Source organism: Schistocerca gregaria, chromosome 7, assembly GCF_023897955.1.
Source record: "Schistocerca gregaria isolate iqSchGreg1 chromosome 7, iqSchGreg1.2, whole genome shotgun sequence".
In the NCBI taxonomy this organism is placed as follows: Eukaryota; Metazoa; Arthropoda; class Insecta; order Orthoptera; family Acrididae; genus Schistocerca; species Schistocerca gregaria.
The window spans coordinates 358904342-358922990 of NC_064926.1; the positions used below are offsets into that span (position 1 = coordinate 358904342).

General features: G+C 40.7%; 1 protein-coding gene across 2 annotated transcripts in view; it reads right to left on the bottom strand.

Annotated features, from left to right (window-relative positions):
- Positions 1-8721, bottom strand: part of LOC126281529 (xylosyl- and glucuronyltransferase LARGE2s-like) — a 134109-nt gene extending 125388 nt beyond the window's left edge. The window contains exons 1-3 of one of the 2 annotated variants that reach the window (XM_049980574.1): positions 8089-8721; positions 7826-7990; positions 4015-4223 (exon numbers count right to left, since the gene is read on the bottom strand). In XM_049980574.1, coding sequence (XP_049836531.1) covers positions 4015-4206 — 192 coding nt within the window. In that variant the 5' untranslated portion in view covers positions 4207-4223; positions 7826-7990; positions 8089-8721. The remainder of the gene's footprint in view (positions 1-4014; positions 4224-7825; positions 7991-8088) is intronic. The other variant, XM_049980575.1, reaches the window with a different exon arrangement.
- Positions 8722-18649: the final 9928 nt, after the last annotated feature.

The window sequence follows — 18649 nt, forward strand, 5'->3', positions numbered from 1 at the left end:
ACAAATTGTTCTATGTGCACCCTAAACCACACACTGCCCGCCAATACAGCAGAGTGATGCTATTGGCTGGTCCCTTTCACAGTGAACTCTACCCGCCTCAGCACAACACTGTAATATCGGCGGGGAAACACCACCATTAGGCATCATTAACTTACCAGTACCACAGGCCACAATGATGCCAGGGACACTGCAACCATATCTAATACTTTTGGCAGGTCTGGAAAAGTGTGAGGTGGGTTATGGGACTAAAGTTGAGTTGGCACATGAAAATCCATGAAAGCTAGCAGTGCTGTTGGCAGTTTTCAACTGAGAAGGGGAAACAGCTGCAGGTGAAAACAAAAGCCATCTACAGAACTGTCAGATCACTGAGACACTGCCAAGTTCACAGTATCACATTACATAATTGGTTGAGTCAGGCTTTGAAGCTGTTACGCTTAGCCCACTTCAGATGACGGGTATCTTGTTAACACTGAATCAACAATAGCTGTTATGCCTGCAGTTAATGGGCCGTGAGCCTGAAGTACTGTAGAGATCAATCATGTTACATTCTCCATATTTATGACATGTACTGTCCCCTGGGCACGTATCTTGAGCAAAGAATGATACTCCAAGTCTGTATGATACCACTTTTTCCTCCCAATTCAAGTGGGTTTTTTCTTACCATACATTTCCACTAATCAGGATGTCGTGCCACTACACAAAGATTTCTTTAAGGGTTAACAACATGATATATTTAATCTTATACTCCAAAATACTATATCCTTACTTAGTACCCAGCAAAAGTAGCAATTCTTGCCAAAACAGGAACTTTTAAAAGCCAATGAACTTAACTGAACTTAGGTCAAGAAAACACTTCAAAAACATGACTGAAAAGTGAAGTCAGATGAAAAATAATTTTTAAGAGAACAAATCGTATGCTTTTTCCCAAATTTTTTCTGGTACAACAGGCTGCATTCCAGCATCTCAGAATCAAAGATAATGCAAGGGCAACCAGCTGCACAATAAAAAAATTAAATCATTCTTTTCTGTGATTATATGAAATCCACTATCTATTTATGACTCCATAAAAAATCAGCATTACTAATGGTGTTAACAAGGACACTCTGCACTTTGTGTACCTCACAATAAAAACTTATAGCACAAAAAAACTTTTAAAACATAAAGGTTCCTTTAAAAATAATATTACATTGATCTGACAACACTTGTACACACAGGAGTATCAGATACCACTACATTAAAGTCATACAGGCCCAAAATTATGATCAGGTTATGATACATGTTTGACTCTTTGCTGTCAAAGCTATTTTTAAGTAGTCAGAAATGAATGAAAAGAAAACTACAGTCTGATATGCCTAGTCCCTGTGCAGCCAGTGAAAAGCCCTCACCAAGCATTCACCATCACCTGGTTCACCATAAGCATTGAATCACACTGGATTTGCTCAGATTTTGTTATACTGCACCATTCCTTTTTTTAAGAGCACAAAAAACCAGGATCATACATGCCCATGGCAGAACTCTAGAACACAAAGACAAAGAGAGAAGTTAAAAATGACTACACGTTAATCCTAATCGACGGAAGAGAAGACAGCTAAAAACAGGGACTTGGAGAAAGCCCTATAAAATATGCCATAGGAAACAGAGGCCCTGAACTAAAAATTAAATGGCCTTCGCCATATTGCTAGAATGGATAAAAAGTAAAGTGTGGTCGACAGCCCATGCGTCATTCGCTAAAACAGCTAATAACTGAGATGGCAAACACAAACGAGAATGTAAGTGGTTGAGAAAAAGGCATTCCTTCAGCAAAAGACAGACTATCAAAGGTTGAGTGCCATGAATACAAAATGGTGGAGGAGCAGGGGAACACCACTTAACAAATGGTGATGGCTAAAAAGACAGTGCCTGATACGCAACCTTGCTACAGTGGCAAGAGGGTTGAGAGGAGGTCATCCAAGCCGCTGCAAAAGGCTTAATAACCAGGAGCTGGTTTCCGTAAAGGGAGGACCAGTGGTGATGCCAAAGTGACACTGCCTGCTGACGGACAGCAATACAGAGATAATTGGAGGGTATGTAAGAACTAGCGGGTTGAGGTACGAGGGACTGCAGCCTTGGCAGCAGCCTAGTTTCCTGTCAAACTGACATGACCAGGAACCCACATAAACAGCACACTGACTCCATCAAGAGTGAGCAAGTGACAGCTTTCCTGCACCCGTTGCGCTAAGGATGGACGGTCTACAGCACACAGAGGCTTTGAAGGACACGGAGAGATTCAGAGCAGATAACGCAATTGAAGAGCCTGTGTCGCCAGATGTACTGCATGGCCTGATACAGGGCAAAGAGCACTGCTGCAAATACTGAGCAGTGTTCCAGTAGCCACTAATGAAAAATGTAGGTGCCAATAATGAAGGCACACCTGACACCAGTCTGAGATCCATCAGTGTACAAAAAGGTACTATTGCAAAATTCCATACAATGCTGGAGTAGGGTCCTTAGGAAGTAAATTAAGGCCAAGTTGAACACAGGCCACCGCACAAAGCCAAGGTGGTCAATGGTTTACACCCACCGGGAAAGTTGCAGGTATCATGCAGTTAAGTTGACGGAGCAAGACCCAAAAGCGAACTCCAGGAGATAACAGAGAAGAGGGAAGTCCCTCATTTTGGCGACCAAAGGAGTCATTGAAGAAGGAGGCATAGGACGCGTGGCCATGCAAGGCAGACAAACAGCATGCATATCTGCTGAGGAGAAAGTCACAGCGGTAGGACAGTGGTAGTTCAACAGCTTCTGCATACATACTCTCAATGGACTAGTGTAAAAGGCACCAGTAGCTAAATGGATGCCACAATGATGGATAGTACTGAGATGGCGTAAAGGGACAGACATGCAGATGCATAACCGAAATACTGATAGTCTAGTTTTGAACAGCCAACCATTCCTTGTGGTATTTATAGTTTTCTTAACGGTTGTACATTGTTTAACTAATAAATCTCTAAATCTTTTGACGCAGATTTGTGCGCTGTAAACTTAAAATAGCTTTCATTGTTTTGTGATTTTTGCGTTATATATACCGTTACAATTTAAATTTCTGGAAATAGATATTTCCCTGTCTCTAATAGTATGAAGCCTATACTTTGAACTATTCAACACAACCATAAAAGAATGAGGAAAACTAAATTGCATATAGTTACAAATAAGCCATTATTCCACGAGTACAACTAATGTTAGCATAAGTCATTATATATCAAACATACTGTAATTATCTTAAAGAAAATGCATATAAAGTAAAGTGGGTTTCACAGCATACTACTCTGTTTACATATAGTTATCTGCTAATTTTTTGTTAACTTGGAGGCTCAAGTCTGACAGTAGCCACTCCTCCTCTTTTCTTGTAGTGTCAAACAGGTAAGTGTGATGAAAGAAAGTATTTTACTCATTAGTGTCAATACTGGTTTTGATCTGATGAATAGATCTTCAGAACTAAAAACTAATGGTGCACAATGGAGTTCGTGCACAAAATATTTACAGTGACACAGATGTTGCTTTCTTTCATTATGCCAAAAGTAATCACAGCCAAGTTATCCCAAGACATCATATCTTCAAATATGAAACTGATATGTAGTGTACATATGGGTTGGGTAGCAGGGTCATTTTTCGTTTCTCTCTCTCTCTCTCTCTCTCTCTCTCTTTTTTAATGAGTTGGAGGAACCAATAATTATACAAACGGAACAATGGTTGTCCTAGGAGACTGGTCTGTAGCAAACTCCCAAGGTGTGGATGTGGCATTGACAAACTTCACTCTACATTCAACACATAACATTAAGATAGCATGTGAACCCTTCATCAATTATGAAAACTGAAAAGCAGTGACCTATCATAGCTCTTGCTAAGTTGGTTGCAAATGAAACTATACGCTCAATTGAAATCACTGTGTACTTAATTATATTTTCATTTGTGTGTGTATTAGTATCTAACTGCAATTAGCCTCTTAAGTTTAAGAGAGAGGCATCATCTTATGCGTACCTGAGTAGGGCAGTTCCGACCATTGACAGGAGAGTGGTGTGTTGGAGTGCTGTTGGTGGCACTACTGCCATGCATAGCAGCCACAAGATGGCTCTGTGATATACTCAACTGTCGTCGCAATAGTTGGTTTTGCTCTTCCATCTCACGCACACGTCCAGCCAATCGAGCCTCTCGGCCCGTAAATCCAAGCATGTTGCTGCTAGTATCCACTGATAAAACAGAATGCTTCATTAAGTGAATCGTTCCACAAGGAGCTTGAGGAAACAAGAAGGGAAGGACAGTGAAAAGAATGTGAGAAGAGAGTTTTCTTCATTCAGTGTTAGCCTTGACTTCATTCCTTTGCAGCACATCCTTGGGCTCAGGAAGCTTGTTTCATGTAGAAAAATGAACTTGCAGCAATCATTTCATCACTCAACTTCCCTGTAAATATTTTAGTGTAAAATATTGAGCTCAGTTAAAACTGGGCATCAGTTTTGGTCTACATCATAATGGCATTGTAGCATGTGACATCAGATTATTGAAACAATCCAAGCTGACACTCATCATAGTGGCTGATGGGGCTCGCTGGAAACGCAGATTATTGTAGCTGACTAACCTGCAGGATAGCCAAAGGTCTACATTATGTTGGAAGGACGCAGTTTAGTCAAGAGTTGGCAAAGCCAACAAATATGGTGTTATGAGAATAACTAATTATCTTACAACATGTGCTTTATACACTTAAGATTTTAATGACTGGTTTAAGTCCGCCACTTTGACGATATGGAACAAAACATGCAGATAGCATCGACAGATTCAACATATCCAAATATTTCTTGGAACTAACCGTTTATTTTGCCTACGTACATACCAGACTACAGTGTGGTGCTATTTCCTATGGTAACATACCTCCAATGTGTGGGTTCTCATGTCACAATGAAGAATTTTATTCATCGTAGAAAGAAGCCATTCTGTAACTTATTCTTTGCGATAAAAAAATGTAAAAAAGGATTATTTCAGCTCTCTAAACTATTTATCAAGATCAAATCTTTGTATTTGTTAATAAATAAATTGATCAAATTGCCCATCTCTGCCAGAGAAAAATAAGATATTCAAATCAGAATACATGGCAAGAAACAAATTCAAACATAAGATACTACGGCTACAATATCAATGAGCCACAGATGAAGTCAGTCAACTCATATAAAGACCCGAGTGTAACAGTCTATGGAGATATGAAATGGAATAATCACACAGGCACAACATAGGTAAAGCAGATTGTAGACATCAGGTCACCGGTAGAATACTGAGAAAATGCAATTAGTCTACAAAGAGGATGCTTATGAAATACTTGTGTGACCCATCTTATATTGCCTACGTTTCAAAGGTATCAAATATGACAAACAGGGGACACTGAACATTTAAAAATGAGGGCATCACAAAAGGTCACACGTTTGTCTGACTCATGGTGAAGAGTCATGAATTAGCAGATGCCTGAAGACCATTGCCAAGTATCCAACAAATGATTACTTATTAAATTTCAAGGAGTAGTATCCAGTAAGAAATCTGGGAATATATTTTATGTACCACTCTTACAGAGATCGCAAGGGTAAGGTCAGTCCATTAGTGCACATGAATGCACCCAAGCAATGATTTAACTGAGCTCCATATACAAATGGAACAGGGAGAAACCCTAATACATGGTATACAGGGGAGTATCCCCTTCCATGCACTTCACTGTGTTATGCATTGTACATATGTAGAAACTTAGTTTTTATCTGAAAGGCAAAAAGACACTATGTGGGAACAGATATACTTCAGGTTGTCACAGAAAATTAAACTGGTGGGTACTTAAACATGGTTCAGCACTACATGTAATTGAGCGAATTTTATGATGGGAATGGTTCTACAACATGAACGTGTCCTTCACATAACAAGAAGTTCGTCAATATTTCCATGTTTTTTTTCTGAACAACAGTAAGTAACTGTTCAATAATTCTATCACATTGATTTACTGGACCTATAATTAGTAATATGTTTCTTTCTGCAAATTTTTGATGCAGAATTGTCACTACCAACACCTGATGTCTAAGATTACTAAATACAGGAGGAAAAAGAATCAAGTTACTTTCAAAAAGAAATGCTATTCTCCAGCAGTATAACATCTATACCCAAATAAGCGGTAGTCAGCCTGGTACCTACTGCCCACCTTTCATGGTGGGCGGTAGGGATTCTAAAAATATATTCATTAGGTTTTCATAAAATTTTGACAAAGTACAATGTTACATAACTGCTATTATACAGTTTGAGTTGCTATAATTTTGTTTATAAATTTTGTAATGTAAAGTTACTTCCCTACTTTTACAAATCACCATTACTAAGGAACCAGTCCAGGATTAGGAAATTTTATTAGTAACAGATATACAAAAGTGGGTGGTAGGTAAAAAAGGTTGACCATCTCTGGCTTAAATTTATTGTAAATTGGGTTATATGAGCACATTGTTTCTGTTTTTTCAGGCATGTCCAAAAGAACAGACACCATGTGGAATCCACTTACGTGACATTTATTATGTAAACTGAAGTTGAAGGGGTGGAGGAACGTAAAGAGAAGGAATTACTGGTGTCAGCTGCATTGCGACTTTATGCAGAATCCATGGCAACAAGTTAAAACGTGTGAAGGACACAGATTTGAGACTGGGATCTCCTGCTTACTAGGCAGCTGCATTACCCACTGCGCTATCTGGACACAGTGTTTACTGCAATTGTACGGACTGTCTCGGTGCACCTCCTGACTAACCCACATTTCCACTTAGCATCCGCTATCTGGACACAGTGTTTACTGCAATTGTACGGACTGTCTCGGTGCACCTCCTGACTAACCCACATTTCCACTTAGCGTCAGCTATCCAGTCCCCATCAATGTCCTCCATGCAGGCTACTTTGGGATTCCCACAGGACGCCGAATTTGAACGTCCACAATGAAGGTGGTGGATTCATGGTCAATCAATTATATGAATGTGTGATGTCTCCATGTGGTGTCACCTAGCACTCTTATAATTGATTTGCCTCGGTGGGCAATGAATCCACCAGCTTCAGTGTGGATGCAAAATTACGTTTGGCTTCCTGCGGGAATTTCATAGTAGCCCAAATGCAGGACACGGGTGGAAACTGTGGATAGGTTGAGCTAGGTGGGAATGTGGGTTGGCTGGGAGTTGTGCTGAGATAGCCTGTGTAACTGCAATAAACACTGTGTCTGGATGGCACAGTGGTTAACTCAACTGCTTTGTACACAGGTGATACCCGGTTCGAATCTTGGTCCAGTACACATTTTCACTTGTTGCCGCTCATTCCAATACAGCCAACATCTGTAATTCCTTCGTTTTCCTTTACTCTACCACCCCCCCTCTACCTTCACTTTACATAATCAAACACACAGTATCAGTGACTGGATTATTTATGGGGGCATATCTGAGCTGGGCGTTAACAAGAATTAACTTCACTGGCGCAATAACTGCACAGTTCTGAGAAATGATAAATTCTTGAACCATTCATGGCAACAAACTACGGAGAACCCTAATGCTAACAATCTGAGCTTTAACTACAGAGTTATTTAATAATTTGAAAGAATCAGTCATACCGCAGTGGGTCTATATTAATTCACATAAATGTAAAAAAAATTAGGCCTACTGTGTTTCATCCTGTCAAGGAGATTGTGGAGTCAGATAGTACCAGCTCACATTCTATGCAGAAAACAAACACTTATAAAAACGCAGAGTTCTCAGTGACATTATGCCAAACACAATGTTATTACCACAAAGAAACTTGAGAAACGTACCATGATGATCGAAGTAAACGTAGTAGAGGACCAGACACGCCACAAGGCCACCAAGTAGAAAGCTGCTCAACCAATGTCTAACCACCGAGCAAGGAAAGGCATTTCGACGTCTTCGGCGAGCAATCCTGATTAATATGCAGTCCTTCCTGTCCCGCTATCGCACCTCTAAAGCACAAAGCATTAATTGATAGAAAACGAGTACGCGGCAGCTAATGCATTACCAACAAGTACATAAACACAAACAATGTCACCGTCGTAATTACCTGTCTGAGGCGTTATCAAATTGAATGCGAACTACCTGCTGTTCGCTGTGTACTTCTCTCACCACCTTGAACACGAAAGGTGTTCACACACATAATTTTCTAATATATGCACTATATGTAATGACTACAGTTCACGCCTGAAACCTGGACTTTGTGAATTTTCTGCCAGAACAGCTCGTCACTACTGCCAAATGCGCAATTAAATAAGATAGTTTCCTTATTTACTCGTACTCCTCATGATGCCAACGCAATTTCTCCGAGATCGGATAAACATCAAAATCATAACACAACGCAACGCTGTATATCCACAGAAGTAAACATCTAACCAAAGTTGTTCACAATCACGTATGTCACACATCACCAATTGCATGGTGTCTACTATGTTCATGTGGAGTTCATACCTTTTAAACATTGGAACTACTGTCAACTGGTCCGAACCGATGCACAGGGCATGATTCTATTTAATATACTCCGATAATTTAAAGGAAGGACCTCGTCACAAAGCGTATCACATTGCTATCAAAAAAGTACATGTAACACGCAGACAGAAACCATGAGGTGCTTCTACACACATACAGCAAGAACCTGAAACTCTTTTCGGGTGTCTGCTTTTTCTTTGTTACGTTCCTCTGTCTTTTTCTATTAAGCTGTTCAGCTATTCAGTTGGCCTACCAGTCGAAGCGAGGCACGGTTGGAACCCAGAAAACCCTCACTCTGTGCTGACCAGCAGGCAGAGTTGCTCGCATAAAACGTTAATTTTTCAGAAGCGTAGAGTAAGAATATGGCGTAAAGCTAATAAGCGATCATCTTGCAGAAGCCTCTGCAAGGACCTAGGGATGCTTAACTCTACCTGCCAATACATGTACTTCCTAACGAGACTTAGGGTGAAGACAGAATTTTTTATGCATCCAAGAATTTACAACCGCAATACAAGAAGTGGAAATACTTTTCATATCGACTATGCATGTCTTTCTAGGTACAGAATGGAATTTTTATTCTGGTGCAACAGTCCATAACAGGTTGTAAATAGACATCAGACAGGAATTTGAAAATTCTCAAATACTGAAGAAACACACCCAGTTAGCCACACCTACAGTCTGTGATCATACTTGGACTCAGGAATGTAAATTCCGTGTATGTCTATTATTTGTATTATACAGATCCGAAATTTTTCAGTGTATAAAAAGCTAACAGTGCTCTGCATAGTGTGACGTGAACAATTTGTTTAAAGTTTGAGATTAAACCATCTACTGTGCAGTATAGAAGGAGGAGAAGTGTTAGTACATTTTATAGGGGTAGCCAGCAGTGGTTGATCTGTTTATGTGCAAATTGACTTGGTCCACATTCCTGGAACCTCTCCTTCACTTTGGGATTTACGGAACACTGCATATAATTGAGAGTGATTTGTTGCAGATCTGAAGCGCAAAGATCGCATTGCTAGTGCTTAATTACTTCGAGGATTCCGTATCCTTCCCTGTAACACACCTACAGATATGTGATCTCAGCATCACTACATACACAACACAGTATTTTAACGACATAGAGAGCAACAGTCCCATACAGAAACGCAATAAGTCGACAGAAATGGTGGGGTGAATTTATACATGACTTGTGTGTTTCATCTTAGTATATTTCTTAAGCATAGATAATCCCATACTGAATACTACGAACAATTGATATTAAACATAAACAGATTTGTTTGACTCACACATGTGAGCATCACTAAATGCTGAAAAATTGAATTGGGAGGTGTTTGAAGATAGCTGCCAAGTATTTTTCGACAGGGGACTTCCGCTAGAAGCACGTGGGTGGCGTCTGCGGGGACCCGAGCTGAGTCTGACATTGCTTCCACTTACTTGTGTCAGGCTCCTTCTTTCTCCTTCCCCATCGGCATCCCTTGGCCAATTCTTGCTTTTTCGACCCCAACGGTATTAGGTTTCGAAACCTGAGGGTGTCTTTCCAATTTTCTTATTCCTACTTCTAACCCAACTCCTGAGAGGAACCCACCTCTTATGAAAAGCCAGCAATCCTGAAAGCTGTGAGAGTAACACCAAAGGTTGGACGAGAGGCCAGTACCCTCTCTTCATAAAAAATTAAACATGCTTTCAAGACTACAAGTAAGCCTTGGAACTTTACTGACAAAAATACACGACGTCAATGGCAAAGAAACAGTATACGATTTGGAATGTGGCATGTATGGAGTCTGTACAAGGCAGGAGCTGCAAACAGTGTTGTCAGAGAAATTCAGAGGTACGAACTAGACCTAGTTGCACTGCAAGAAATCTGGTGGGAGGATGCTGGCAGCATTGATGTTGGAAACTGTACTATTCTGTGATGAGCCTGTGAACGAGGTCATCTGTTAGCCACTGGTTTCTGCGTCAGTATGACTTGGGCCACTAATGTTTCAGAGTTCGTTTCAGTCAATCCAAGAATATCTGTTCTAACACTGGACGTAAAGCATATTAAGGCGACTTTTGTGAACTGTCATGCTCCCACGGAGGAGAGCGAAAGTGAAGTGAAAGACGAGTTCTATGCACAGCTAAGGGCAGTGATGGACGCTATACCAAATGGATACCTGAGGATCCTCCATGGTGAAATGAATGCCAAGGTTGGGAAAGAACAAATATTCCAAGACGCAACAGGAAGGCACAGTCTACACAACCCAAGCAACCCAAGGGTTAGGTTCATCAGCTTGGCTACATCATTAGGGTTGTTCACCTCCAGCACAAACTTCCAGGGGAAAAACATACATAAAGAAACCTGGGTGTCACCAGACGGGAAAACTATATATCAAATAGACCATGTTGCCATTGATCTCAGAGCCAAGAGATGGGTGCTAGACCTTAAGACAGTGCAGGGTGCCGAAGGTGGGGTTGATCATTTCCTGGTCAGATGCCTTTTAAACATACAGTGTAAAGGAAGAACGGGGCCTAAGTTAAAAAGAGTGGAAAGGTACCATGTGGAGAAACTAAAAGATGAAGCAACGAAGACCGGATACAAGTTGCAGCTTAGTAACTGCTTTGAAGCACTCAGTGAAATGGACGCGAATCAGGAACCTGAACTAATGTGGGAAAACATCCAGAGCTCAGTTAGGGATAGAGAAAAGGAAACACTCACGGGAAACACCGTGGGCAAGAAGATCTGGTTTGGAAAGGAATGTGCAGATGTCCTGGAAAGGAGTACGGAAGCCAGGAGCTGGCTGAAGGAGACAAAACTGGAACAGGGCAAACCACAATTGGAGGAGGTCCAAAAGACTAGACAAGCAACTCTGAGAAGATTAAAGAGGAAATATGTATGGGATATCATCACTGAAGCAGAAACAGACTTCAGAGGACAAAAGACTAAGGAAATGTTTCTGAAGGTGAAGTATCTCTGCAAAGGTCACCAGGCCAAGCAGAAATTTGTCAAAGATTCCCATGATAAGATCCTGACGAACGAAAGGAACATAGATGAGAGATGGAAAGAGTACTTTCGACAGCTACTAAATTGTGATGAACCCTATCTGCAGTTTGATTTCCAGTACCGAATTACAGCCAATGCAGACTATCCCCCACCTACCCTGAGATAAAAACCAGAATCAGACACCTTAAGAAGAATAAGAGTCCAGGTGAAGATGGAATACAGGCTGAAATGATCCTGACAGGAGGAGAGAAACTTGCAGAAAAAAATACACCGACAGATACAGGCAATATGGACCAAAGAAGAACTACCAGGAGAATGGAAAACAGCTCTGACTTGTCCAATACACAAGAAGGTCGACAAACTGAAATGTGACAACTATCGAAGAATCGCCCTGCATAACGTCTGCTCTAAGATTCTGTCCAATTGCCTCATACAAAGAACTCAGCCAGTGGCAGAATCAGTGATTGGGGAGTACCAAGGAGGTTTCTGGCCAGGACGGTCAACAGTAGATCACATCTTCAGTCTCCGGCAGCTCTCTGAGAAACTGGATGAATATGGTAAAGATTTGCATATTTTATTCGTTGATTTTAAGAAGGCCTATGATTGCATACATCGCAAGAGCCTGCTCAACTGCTTAACGGAGTTTGGCATGGCAGAGGAACTCATCAATCCGATAAAGATCTGTCTGAATGTCTGAATGAAACACTTGCGAAGGTGAAGATGGGAAATCGCGTAACTGAGGAATTTGAAATTGTGACAGTTCTGAGTCATGAAGATGGGTTGTCCCCTATCCTGTTCAACGTTACCCTCGAGAAGATCGTACGCGAGACCTTCCAAGAGAACGAAGGGATTGAAATCGAAGGAAAGAGACTGTCATACTTAGTCTACAGGTGACATCTGTTTACTCTCTAGCTCGGAAGAGGACTTGGAGCAAATGACCAAAGCACTAAAAGCGGCTGCCAGCAAATTTGGGTTAAACATAGACGATGCCAAGACAGAGTACCTCGTTATGACGCGTGGTCATTGTCAGACTGCTGGTCATCTACAATCACTGCAGGTTGGGGACCTGTCCTACAAGAGAGTGCATGAATTCAAAGACCTAGGGGCACTTTTCACTGAGATCTCGTCATGTGAAGCAGAGATCAATGCCAGAATACAAGCAGGAAACCTATCTTACCACAGCCTAGCACAACTGCTGCGGTTCAGATATCTCTCCAGACAGTTGAAGGTTCGACTGTACAAAACCCTGATCCAGCCTGTTGTTCTATATGGGTGTGAGACATGGAGTATTCGGAAACAGGACTTCCATAAGCTCCTTGTTTTTGAGAGAAAAGTGTTTCCGAAGATCTTTGGTCTGGTTCTGGATTCAGATACAGGGGAATGAGGATCAGATACAAACCAAGAGCTTGGGGGACTATACCAGCAGCCGAACATAGCAGGAACTGTAGGAGCCATATGAATGCAGTGGGCCAGCCATGTGGCACGGATGGAGGATCACAGATGGTCTCGGAAGCTCCTGGATTTCACACCTACAGGAAAGAGACCACCAGGGAGACCCAAGAAGCGTTGGAGGGATGGACTCCATGAAGATTTAACCCAAGTGCCAATAGATGTGGACGGATGGCAGATAGCAGCAACCGACAAAATACAGTGGAGGAGGAGACTTGTAGATGCATGCGGTCCACTGGGCCTGATCACGTCGTCGTCGTCGTCGTAGTAGTAGTAGTAGTAGTAGTAGTAGAACTTATAAAGTGCAGAGAACCAGCACTAAGTGAAGCATCTAGAGATAGTATTCAGATATACTCAGCATCGTTTCTGTAGTGGCAGCAATGACAAGACTAAATTAAATACGACGGTCACAGAGATTACTAAGGAGTTATTCTTGTTGTAAGGATACCATAATCGATATTCTTGTCAATGAAATACCTAGCAGATGGTCAGCCTTAGCGTCTAGAACTTCATGCAGTCTGCCGCCTTTGCAGAGGACAGGGCATTGTCATGTCACGACAACAATGTGAGTTAGTAGCGAGTGCCTGAGAGCCGCAGTGGGGCACACTTGGACAGGGCTACATGTAGTGAAAGAGCTGTGAATCAGAAATAAGCGAAATTGGATTATAGTGTTTAATAGCGCATAAATGGAAATATTTCGTCGGAATTGGAATTTCGAATCGTCACTGCTTGTTTTTTGAGTGCATGATCTTTAAAATTTGTCAGTAGCATCAAAGTGAATGAGTGTGATATAATTAGATGTGGTTTTCATTGTTGAAGACGAACAAATTAAAATCAGAGGCGTCATCTCTTATTCAGAGGAATCTCACCACATTTTATGATTGACTTTGTAGTAAATAACTAACAAATCCGATAGTGCTTCACAGTTGCTGAATAGAGCCTCTGCAAGGGAGTCAGATACATGCACTGATCTCCTTCTTCCTTTCTCTGTCCATCTCCTCATCCTCTGCCTTTCTTTGTTGATCTCCTCTTCCTCCCAATCTATGTGTCCATCACCTCTACCACCCTCTCCCCATCCATCTCCTCCTCACATACCTCCCTCAACCTCTTCTCCTGTTTCTCTGTCCATTGCTCTTTCCTTCCCCCATCTCAATTTCCTCGCCCCATAACTGCCGATCTATTCCCGCCTCTCTCTCTAACCTTAAACCTTGTTTATTGTTATTGCTAATGAAGCCTTGATGAGAATGGAAGCCATTTAAAATCAACCAGTAAATTGGTTGGGATCACTGGTGTAAGGGGTATGAGAGACCTCTCTTGCTAATGGATCTGTGAAGATAACAGCTTCAATGACCCTCTTTAGTATAATTTTAGTCCGGAATTGGGTAGGATTACAAAGTTTTGGATGATATCGCTTCCATAATAGTGTTCTAATCACAAGGACAGAAGCCATAAATAAAATATTCCTACTTTCTGTAAAAACCGATTGTGCAAAAGAAAACAAAACAGAAAATAGTTGTATATACATTATTGTTAAAAATTATATACATTGGTCACATTAGTTTTTAATGTCTTGCTATCACAATTAAAAATGCCTGTGAGAAAGAAACCGAAATACAATTTCACAGCACAGCATTTTCTTTCTTGCAACCAGCTGTAATAGAAAACTTTTACATGGTTGTTTGAAAAAGTTTATAGCCTATGTTAACTACAATATTTGAAGAATTTTTGAGAGTTTTGCTGACAACTTTTCCCTTCTTTTTGTATTACAAATATATTTAAAAATATACAATCTATATTTGTCCAAATGCTTATTACAGTGTCATAGAATATGTGAAGTAGATTGGTTAGCAACTTTTCTAGTTTGTTGCCAGCAATGATTCCTTATTATAGAGATCCTATATATTTATTAGAAAAATATGCAGTATATGTCTGCCTGAATGCTTGTAATAGTATCATGTAAAAATTTGAAGTAAAGTGGTCAGGAACTTCTCAAGATTCTTGCCAACAACATTTCCTCCTTACATGCTCTCTCAAATACTTCCTGACATGTAATCTACACTTGATGTTAACACTTTCCTTGCCAAGCTAGTCTACATTTTATATATCCTCTACTTCGACTATCATCAGTTATTTTGCTGCTCAAATAGCAAGTCTCATCTACTACTTTAAGTGTCTCATTTCCCTAAGCCCCACATGATTTAATTCTACTACATTCCTTATCCTGATTCGCTTTGGTTGACATTCATTTTATATCCTCCTTTCAAGACACTGTCTATTCCGTTCAGCTGCTCTTCCAGGTCCTTTGGTGTCTCTGACAGAATTACAATGTCATCGTTAAACCTCAGAGGTTTTATTTCTTCCCCAAGGATTTTAGTTCTTACTCCAAAATTTTCTTTTGTTTCCTTTACTGCTTGCTCAATATACAGATAGAATAACATCGGGGAGAGGCTACAACCTTGTCTCACTCCCTTCCCAACCGCTGCTTCCCTTTCATACCCCTCGACTCTTATAACTGCCATCTGGTTTCTGTACAAATTATAAATAGCCTTTCGCTCCTTGTATTTTACCCCTGCCACCTTCAGAATTTGAAAGAGAGTATTCCAGTCAACATTGTCAAAAGCTTTCTCTAGGTCTACTCATGCTACAAACATAGGTTTGACTTTGCTTAAACTATCTTCTAAGATAAGTTGTAGGGTCAGTATTGCTTTGTGTGTTCCAACATATCTATGGAATCCAAACTGATCTTCCTTGAGGTCGACTTCTACCAATTTTTCCATTTGTCTGTAAAGAATTCGTGTTAGTGTATTCACCCAGGAGTTATTAAACTGATAGTTCAGTAATTTTCACACCTGTCGAAACCCGCTTTCTTTGGGATTGTAATTATTATATTCTTCTTCAAATCTGAGGGTATTTCTCCTGTCTCATGCATCTTGATCACCAGATGGAACTGTTTTGTCATGGCTGGATCTCCCAAGACTATCAATGGTTCTAATGGAATGATGTCTAGTCGCAGGTGCTTGTTTCAGATTATGTCTTTCAATGGTCCAGCAAATTCTTCATGCACTATCATATCTCCCATTTCATCTTCATCTACATCCTCTTCCATTTCCACAATATTACGCTCAAGTACATCGTCCTTGTATAGACCCTCTATATACTCCTTCCACCTTTCTGCATTCCCTTCTTTGCTTAGGACTGGTTTTCCATCTGAGTTCTTGATATTCATACAGGTGGTTCTCTTTTCTCTAAAGGCCTCTTTAATTTCCCTGTAGGCAGTATCTATCTTACCCCTATATGCTTCTACATCCTTACATTTCCTCTAGCTATTCCTGCTTAGCCATTTTGCACTCCCTGTCGATCTTACTTTTGATTCATTTGTATTCCCTTCTGCCTGCTATATTTAGTGCATTTTTTATATTTTCCCCTTTTGTCATTTAAATCTATTATTTCTTCTGTTACCCAATGATTTCTACTAGCTCTCGTCTTTTTACCTATTTGATCCTCTGCTTCCTTCACTATTTCATCTCTCAAAGTACCCATTCTTCTGCTACTGTATTCCTTTCCCCTGTTCTCGTCGATTGTTCCCTAATGCTCTCCCCGAAACTCTCCACAACCTCTGGTTCTGTCAGTTTATTCAGGTCCCATCTCTTTAAATTCCTACCTTTATGCAGTTTCTTCAGCTTTAATCTACAGTTCATAACCATTAGATTGTCCACATCTGCTCGTGGAAATGTCTTACAATTTAAAAACTGGTTCCTAAATCTCTGTCTTACCATTATACAGGGTGGCCCATTGATAGTGACCAGGCCAAATATCTCACGAAATATGCGTCAATCGAAAAAACTACAAAGAACGAAAATCGTCAGGCTTGAAGGGGGAAAGCAGATGGCTCTAGATAGTGCCGCCATAGGTCAAACGGATATCAACTGTTTTTTTTTTTTTTTAATAGGAACCCCCATTTTATTACATATTCGTATAGTACGTTAAGAAATATAAATGTTTTAGTTGACCACTTTTTTCGCTTTGCAATAGACACAAACGTATAAGTACGTGGTATCACATAACATTCCGCCAGTGCGGACGGTATTTGCTTCATGATACATTACCCGTGTTAAAATGGACCATTTACCAATCGCAGAAAAGGTCGATATCGTGTTTATGTATGGCTATTGTGATCAAAATGCCCAACGAGCGTGTGCTATGTATGCTGCTCGGTATCCTGGACGACATCATCCAAGTGTTCAGCCACATGTGAAACGTCAACCACGTCCTGCAACAAATGATGATGCCCAAGTATGTGGTTTAGCTGCTGTCGCGGCTAATTTGCACATCAGTGGCAGAAAAACTGCGCGAGAATCGGGAATCTCAAAAACTCGGTACTGAGAATGCTAAATGAACACCGATTGCACCCGTACCATATTTCTATGCACCAGGAATTGCATGGCGACGACTTTGAAAGTCGTATACAAATCTGCCACTGGGCACAAGAGAAATTACGGGACGATGGCAGATTTTTTGTATGCGTTCTATTTAGCGACGAAGCGTCATTCACCAACAGTGGCAATGTAAACCGGCATAATATGCACTATTGGGCAACGGAAAATCCACGATGGCTGCGACAAGTGGAACATCAGCAACCTTGGCGGGTTAATGTATGGTCCGGCATTATGGGAGGAAGGATAATTGGCCCCCATTTTATCGATGGCAATCTAAATGGTGCATTGTATGCTGATTTCCTACGTAATGCTCTACCGATGTTACAACAAGATGTTTCACTGCATGACAGAATGGCGATATCCTTCCAAAATAATGGATGTCCGGAACATAGCTCACTTGCGATTGAAGCGGTATTATATAGCATATTTCATGACAGGTGGATTGCTAGTTGAAGTACCATACGATGGCCCGCACTTTCACCGGATCTGACGTCTGTGGATTTCTTTCTGTGGTTGAAGTTGAAGGATATTTGCTATCGTGATCCACCGACAACGCCTGACAACATGCGTCAACGCATTGTCAATGCATGTGCGAACATTACGGAAGGCGAACTACTCGCTATTGAGTGGAATGTCGTTACACGTATTGCCAAATACATTGATGTTGACAGACATCATTCTGAGTTTTTTATTGCATTAATGTGGTATTTACAGGTAACCACACTGTAACAGCTTGCTTTCTCAGAAATGATAAGTTCATAAAGTTACATGTATCACATTTGAACAACCGAAATAAAATTTTCAAACGAACCTACATTCTGTATTTTAATTTAAAAAACCTACTTGTTACCAACTGTTCGTCTAACATTGTGAGCCATATGTTTGTGACTATTACAGCGCCATCTATCACAACGCGAAAAAAGTGATCCAACTAAAATATTCATATTTCTTTAAGTACTATATGATAACGTAATAAAAAATGGGGGTTCCTATTTAAAAAACGCAGGATATATCCTTTCGACCTATGGCGGCGCCATCTAGCGGGCCAACCATAGGGCCATCTGGTTTCCCTCTTCAGGCTAGACAAGTTTCGTTCTTTGTAGTTTGTTCGTTTGATGCTTATTTTGTGAGATATTTCACCCAGTCACGATCAAAAGACTACCCTGCATAATCTATCTGAAACTTTCTAGTGTCTCCAGGTCTCTTCCAGGTATACAGCCTTCTTTCATCATTCTTAAACCAAGTTTTAGCTATGATTAAGTTGCACTCTGTGC